Here is a 7,656-nt window from a genome sequence, read left to right as displayed (position 1 = left end):
TCGCCCTTGGTAGAGTGCCACGGCATCACAGCCCACAATAACCTCAAACTCTTGGGCTTAAGTGATTCTCTTGCTTCAGCCTCCCAAGTAGCTGGGGCTACAGGCACCCACCACAATGCCTGGCTTTTTTTTTTGTTGCAGTTGTCATTGTTTAGCAGGTCCAGGCCAGGTTCAAACCCGCTAGCCTTGGTACATTTGGCCAGAGCCATAACCACTGTGCTATGAGTGCCAAGCCAACTTCATAGATTACAAAGTTTATCTTCACTTCTAGTCATTCTGGCTTCTTTTTTGAAACCACCTTAACCACTCTTTAAAACAGGTCAGCAAACTTTATGCTCTATAAAGAGTCAGATAGTAAATATTTCCAGCTTTGCAGGCCATGCTGTTTTCTGTTGTAGCTCTTCAGCTCTGCCATTGCAGTGTAGAAGTCACCATAGATAGGACATTAACAAGTGGGTAAAGCTTTTATTTTCAAAAGCAACCAGGACTGCATCTGGTCCACTGCCTGTCAGTTGACAACCCTTGTTTAGAGCCATCTGCCCAGACTTTGGGGTAGCAACATAGAGAGAACATTTGTTTTAAAGTAAATAAGGTAAAGGAAATCTCTGGCTCTGGCTCTGGCTCATCCCATCTTTTGCATAGCCTCATCCACCTCACCATGTGCCTATCATCCTCCCTGGTACTCAGTGCTGGGTTTTTTTCTGTTTGTCACAGTCAATCCTGGGCAACACCAGCGGCTTATGGTCCACCACTCCATTCAGCAGCTCAATTTGGTCCAGCAACCTTAACAGTGCCCTCCCTTTCTCCAGTCCAGCAAACACGCTGGCAAGTATTGGCCTCGCAGGCACAGAAAACTCCACAACTCCTCACGCTCCTTCCACCTCCAGTCCAACCAGCGACTTGGGACAGACCTACAACCCATGGCGGATATGGAGCCCCACCATCGGGAGAAGAAGCTCTGACCCTTGGTCTAATTCGCATTTCCCTCATGAGAATTAAAATTAGGCAAAAAGAAGAAAAAAATACATATATATATAGTGGGGGCTCCTCGTCTAGATCATGATATGCCAGTGTCTGAGACATCCTTTCCAGCTCTCACTGCTGCAGCTCCCCACTCCCCACCTCTTATTTGCAACACAGACTCAAGCAGGGCAGGCTCCGACCACTCGCTTCTTTCAGATCTTTCTTGCAATTATGGTAATTTGAGATTTCCTGTTGTGCTTTTAGAAAAAATCTGGATTCAGCCACAAACTCTTAATAATATCTGTACATCTGAGAACCTCACCTGTTACCACGTTTTCACCACCTGTCTTCCTCCATGCTTTATTTATCTGTATGAACACAGATTTGACATTACAGCTAAGGAAATAATTTGAGTTGATTCAAAAGTCCTGGCATGTGACAATTTTATTAAATTACCAAGTTTGGTTTTTAATAATTTCTCAATATTATGCGCCAAGATCTAATTTTAAAACTGTATGAGGACTTTGTGCTGAAAATACAGAGTATTTTTTTAAAGTAAGGCTGTCTTGGTTTAAAAGCAGATTACAGAAATGTAAGTGAACTTAAGAACAGTGAATGAATGTAAAAACATTCAGTTGAGACCATATGCATTTTCTGTGCTGTTTGTACTTGAGGTATGTAACATTTGTATACCTGAATTTATTTTAAAGATGAACCGAAATGCACATAGCCAAGTCTTGAGAACAAGATTGAATGTGTATTTCTTAAAAATACAACTTTGTGTTGTACTTTGAAATAAATGATGCTTTTTTCAAAAGCCTTTGAATTGTTTTGTTTTGTTTTGTTTCACAGACAAGGTGCATTTATTTGGGTTTTCTCATATCACAGTAAACCATCCTGTCCTTGCCTTACTCTAGGAAGTTGGCAGATAAAGATGGTGTTGGCTTTCTCACGGCTGGGATTCTCTGCATTTCCATGGTGATCACGGAGGGTCCTTGATAGAAAATTACTTGGAAGCCTGTTTGGATTCATTTGGTGATAATTTTCCTTCTGCCGCTGTCCTAAACCAAAGGTTTCCCAAAAGCCACCATTGCTAACATTGTTGGTAGCTCGGGCACCTAACCAAAACCTCAGCATATGTTGGGTTATCTCCATTTTATACTTGCACTCAGCCTCTGAGAGGTTGGTGATATAGTCCCTGGCTGGTAAGTGCTCGCTGGGAGGCCCCGATGCAGGCTCTGCAGATCTACACAGTCACTGGTGTGCTGGCTTCCCTCTGGTCACAGACACCGTTCTCTGGAGAGGGCTCTATCTGGTTCAGCACTGGAAGGAGAAGCAGCAGGAACCAGAGAGGTGACCCTGAGGGAGGCCTTGACGGCTCCACAGCACACTGCCACCTGCCCCTTTCAATTCTGCATTGGGGGGAGTCAATGGGGAGAAGCCCAGGCCTGTGGCATGGGGGCCCAGGAGGCATTGGAAACAGCTGTTTATCTACTGGAACTGAAATGCTTCAGCAACTTACCCACTAATACCTGGAAGGCAGGCCAGACAGAGGGTAACCTATGTCAAGTTTTGGGGTGGAGCCACAGGTAGACAGTGATACAGAGTGCCGCTTAGACACACCAGCTGGAGCGACTGGAAGACTCAGTACAGACTTTACGGATGTGGTCAAGTCTGTAAAGTATGGAAGTAAAGTTCAAGTAAAACTTAGTTTTCCTTTTAAATAGAGATGCATTCGCCCTTTTCCAACTGTAAGATTCCTACAAGTGCTCCATGAGAAGACTGGCTTAGTTGAAATGTTGTAGAGTATGCATTTTATTCTGACCTTTTCTCTGCTTTATACCAAAATTCAGTAGAACAAGCCATGTAGATTTTACAAGCTATGATTTATCACTCAGGGACACCAGATTTCCTATACAACCTGAGCCCTGGTGCATGGGGCTGGTGTCAGGCCTAGTACAGTCTTATGAGCAGGAGTCTCCTATGTGCACTTGCATAATCAGGACAAATTTAAGCCATGGCTTTATCTGTACACTAAAGAAGAAGAGAAGCCCAGGCAGCAGAGTGAGACCCTGTCTCCGCACGCCGTTCCTGCTCCCTGGAACACACCTCACCTCGTCTCCAGCCAAATCTCACTCATCTCTCAGAATTCAACTTGGATGTTCCCTCCTACAGGAATCCCACCAGATTGGCGCCTCTCAGGTCAAGAGCCTCTCTGGGCCCCGAGGGCCTAGTGGGCTACCACCATGCCAGTGGTGATCACTCTGGATCTGTGTCCCCCATAACACACCACCTTCAGAACGAGCACATGAGTGAGAAAGGAGAGGTGAGTCATTAGGGGAAACAGTGTGTTCTGTGGTCTTGGAACCATGGAGAAGGGAATGGGGATCCAGGTCAGTATCAGCATTTGAAAATACTTCCAAAGGGGGTGGCACCTGTGGGAAACAGTGTGTTCTGTGGTCTTGGAACCATGGGGAAGGGAATGGGGATCCAGGTCAGTATCAGCATTTGAAAATACTTCCAAAGGGGCGGCACCTGTGCCTCCGTGAGTAGGGGGCCCACCCCATATACCGAGGGTGATGAGTTCAAACCCAGCCCCAGCCAAACTGCAAGAAAAAAATAGCTGGGCATTGTAGTGGGCTCCTGTAGTCCCAGCTACTCGGGAGGCTGAGGCAAGAGAATCGCCTAAGCCCAAGAACTGGAGGTTGCTATAAGCTGTGACACCACAGCACTCTACTGAGGGCGACAAACTGAGACTCTGTCTCTAAAAAAAAGAAAGAAAAAAACTGAAGAATTGAAGAATTATAGCTCACTAACTAGCTGAGGACACCCTAAGAGGTGGCAGGAGGTGTGCAAACAGGTATCAGAAACAGCTTCCCTCAGCCCCCTCCTTTACACAGTGAGGATGGACAGAGGTTGGTCCTAGCTCCAGGTCTCTACCTGCTGTCCCCACCCTGGCTATTCTACCAGCCTCAAATTCCCCCCTCTGGCTCAAGGCTGCCCAGGGGGCACTGGAGTAAGAGCTGTCCCCACTGCTTTGGCCACAATTTCCTGGGGTCCAGGGAACCCAGTGGAGCTTTAGGGCTGTGCACTCTGTGAGAAAGCTGAGGGCACATGAAAGCCTCCAAAGGCATCATGTGGACTCAGCCAAGGCTGAGCAGATGCCACACAAGGCCATAGGCAGGCTGGCATTTGCTCAGAACCCTCTGCACACCCAGCCCAGGTGCTCCTACCTTGGTCAGATCAGAGTGACCCAGAGATCCTGTACTCCGGCACCCACTTCATCCCACTGCCCAGAACCACTGCCCTGGTGCCACACAGTAGCAGGACCCTCCCAGCTCTGGAATCACATGCTCCCCACCCAGCAAAGGCCTCTGGGAGGGGCATAGAGCCTTGGGCTTTTCTTCTAGTCAGTGTCAAGCAGCGCAGCCATCCAGAGAAGCAGCAGAGATGGGAGGGGCACAGGGCCAGGGGTGAGGAAGGCAAGGGGAGGGCAGGTGCCACAAGGAGGGCCCAGGATGCACTCACACTGGGGTCTGGAGCCCCATGCTCCCCTTCAGCTCTGTGGGGGCCCTGGCCCCATCTCAGCTGGCCACACTTTCCCCATCACAGGGTAGATAGTGCTAGAAAGGGGGAGATGGGCCCTGGAGCAGAGAAGCTGGCTCTTAACTACCTAAGGTCAGGGCAGCCGAGACACCAGCAGACACAAAGATGGGGCAGGTGAGAAATGACAGACACAGAGGAGGAGCTAGAGCCAGGGAGAGGGTCACAGTGAGATCCACAGGTAAGATGGAGTTCAGCTTAAGAGACCTAGAGAAGGTGAGGGGAAAGATTAGTGAGAGGATGGGAGCCAAGTAACAAGAGTTAGGAAGAAAGGCCAAGACAGACAAGAGACACAGTGCGGGGTCCCCAAAACACCCCAACCCTACCCCCACCACCTCATGAATGCCAGTAGGCTCACTATGGGTCCCTCCCCGCAGCAGGGCTTTGCTCCCAGTCACTGATTCCCAGCAAGTCCCATGTGAACAACCTCAGCCCTTGCAGCCCCCAAGCACCTCTGTGGTAGTGGAAGCCACTGGCACGTCCATGAAGGTGGCATCTGGCCCCTAACCTATAGCCCACAGCTTAACAGGGCCTAACATACTTCCCCACACACTCCAGCTTGATGTTTGCCAAGGAACACGGACCATAGGCTGGCCCAGGGGAGGTCCCCAGGGTGCAAAGAGTCCCCACCACTAGCAAGAGCACCGAGAGTGGGAAGACCCTCTGGTCCAGTCACTGGGGACCCAGGGAAAGGGCCTCGCTGGCCAAAGCTAGAACCATCTACTCCCCTACCCCGGGGCAGAGGAAGGGAAAGGGCTTTCTCTCCTTATATCCCAGGACCCTCCCCTGCTCAAACACCTTTTATGACTCCTCATTGCTTTTCAGATTTTCTAACTCATCCTGGATTTACCCCCTTTCCAGCCAACCCATGGGAAGGAATTGAGGCACAAAGAGATTAAGTAACTTGCCCCCAAGGAAAATTAGGGCCAATCTATATGTCCAATATGAGCATCCCTAGTGGATGTTAGTAAAATGGCATGAAAAACATTCCAGGCAGAAGCAACATTAAATGCAAAGGCTGAGAGGCTAAAGGGTCGACACAAGCATGTCAGGAGAACCCTGGAAGAAGGTGAAGGGATTTGGTAAAAGCTGCAAGTGTCCAGAAGTGAACATATTGCAGAGAACAGGACTGGGGACCTGGAGGCCAGGGAGGAGCCTGAGGCCTGTGTCCAGAAGTAAGGCAGGTGAGGGCGGATATGGGGCTCTGAGAAGGCCTTGGCTTGGGAAACAGTGCCACCTCGTGGGACTTCTTGGAACTGCATCACCCTCTTTTCATTGGTTCATTCACCAGACATTTCTTATGAACCCATTAGTTCCCACAGTATTTGACAACCAGAGGATCTTTTTTTTTCTTTTTTTTTTTTTGAGACCCTCAGTAGAGTGCCACAGCGTCATAGCTCACAGCAACCTCAAACTCGTGGGCTCAAGTGATTCTCTTGCCTCAGCCTCCCAAGTAGCTGGGACTACAGGCACCCACCGTGATGCCTGGCTATTTTTTGTTGCAGTTATCATTGTTGTTTAGCGGGTCCAGGTTGGTTCAAACCCGCCAACCACAGTGTATGTGGCTGCCACCGTAACCACTGTGCTACAGGCGCCGAGCCCAGAGGATTTTTTTTTTTTTTTTTTTTTGAGATAGGAGCCTCAAGCTGTCCGCCCTGAGTGCCGTGGCATCTCAGTTCACAGCAACCTTCAACTGCTGGGCTCAAGCGAGTCGCCTGCCTCTGCCTCCCAGCCATCATTGTTGTTTTGGCGGGCCGGGCTGGATTTGAACCCGCCACCTTGGGTGTACATGGCTGGCGCCTTAGCCACTTGAGCCACAGGCACCGAGCCAGGATCATTTTTTAATAGTGCCTTCCTATAAAATAAAATTATTTTCAGCACTTATCATTAAGTGAAACAAATAATAACGATGACCACTTAAGAAATGAAAGTCACAATGTATTTACTGTCTGTATTAATATTTTATGTAAGTTATTGTTCAGTAACTAAGAAGTGAATTCTAATAAAACTGAAATATCTGCAAACAGCACAATTTAAGAAGCCTCTAAACTGTACCACTGATGTAATATTTTTCTTAATTTTTAAACAATTAAAATAATGTTTGCATGTTAGTATTATTCAAATTCAGTAAGATAGTTCATATACAAACCAATACATGCATTTACCAACACAAATATATGTCATGGTTTACAAGGCATCTCTGTTATAAATTTTAAACACAAGGCATCTCCAAGCAGTCACACAGAATGACAAAGTTGAAGTAACTCCAGTTGCACGTCTTCAGCTTTACAATCACTGCCCCCTCATCATCTGTTCCGAGTGTAAACACAGGAAGCTATGCTCTCGTGCACTTAGAAACTCTCAAACATTTCCAAGCCTCTGCAAACCTGCTCTCAAAACCACTGCACGTAGCTAAATCTGTGTCTGGGGCTGGCTGTGTAACTGAGATTCTCCAAATGAACTTCATGTAGAATACAAAGGTCATTAATGGGTAAGTAATAAAATATGTTAATTTAAGTGTACATATAAATTATTAAACTCAGTGGTAAATAGTAAAGTCTAGTAAACAGAATAGGTCTGTATCTGAGTTAATAGTATTGTCACAGCATCAATTCCTGGTTTGAAAGTGTTCACATGTCACCAAGGCTCTGGGGTTCCTCTCTGCCATTACCTACCTGGGCCTTCGTTCCTGTCCCATGCCCACAGGCCCATAAAATAGCAACAGGTGCCCCAGATCTCCTGGCTTCACACTACAAATAAAAAGCAAGAAAATGCTTCCCAGAAGCCCCAGCAATTCTTGCCTCTGGACAAGCAAGTTCCACCCCTTCCCTGAGCCCATCACTGTGCCAAGAGCTCCAGGCACTGGCTGGGGCTGAGGGTGGAGCCAGATTCAGCTGAGGAAGGGTGTGGGGTATGATGCACACTCAGAAATGAAACAACAGGGCCCTGGCTCCATGTCACCACACCTGTTGGGTTCTGGGTTTCAACACCCCAATTTCCCATGTGGGCAAACTGAGGCAGCAAGACTTAAGGATGTTCTTCTGAGTGGGATGGAGCTAGCAATTGGGGCACCAGGTGGTGAAGACCCCA

General features: G+C 47.9%; 1 protein-coding gene across 2 annotated transcripts in view; it reads left to right on the top strand.

The window, feature by feature from the left end:
- TMEM131 (transmembrane protein 131) overlaps positions 1 to 1,780 on the top strand; it is a 226,413-nt gene extending 224,633 nt beyond the window's left edge. For both annotated transcript variants that reach the window (XM_003799287.3, XM_023518803.1), the window contains one exon: positions 715 to 1,780. In XM_003799287.3, the coding sequence (XP_003799335.1) occupies positions 715 to 999 (285 nt within the window). In that variant the 3' untranslated portion in view covers positions 1,000 to 1,780. The remainder of the gene's footprint in view (positions 1 to 714) is intronic.
- Positions 1,781 to 7,656: the final 5,876 nt, after the last annotated feature.

Source organism: Otolemur garnettii, unplaced genomic scaffold, assembly GCF_000181295.1.
Source record: "Otolemur garnettii isolate 467f Iridium unplaced genomic scaffold, OtoGar3 scaffold00148, whole genome shotgun sequence".
NCBI lineage: Eukaryota > Metazoa > Chordata > Mammalia > Primates > Galagidae > Otolemur > Otolemur garnettii.
This window is presented reverse-complemented; position numbering and strand designations above follow the sequence as displayed.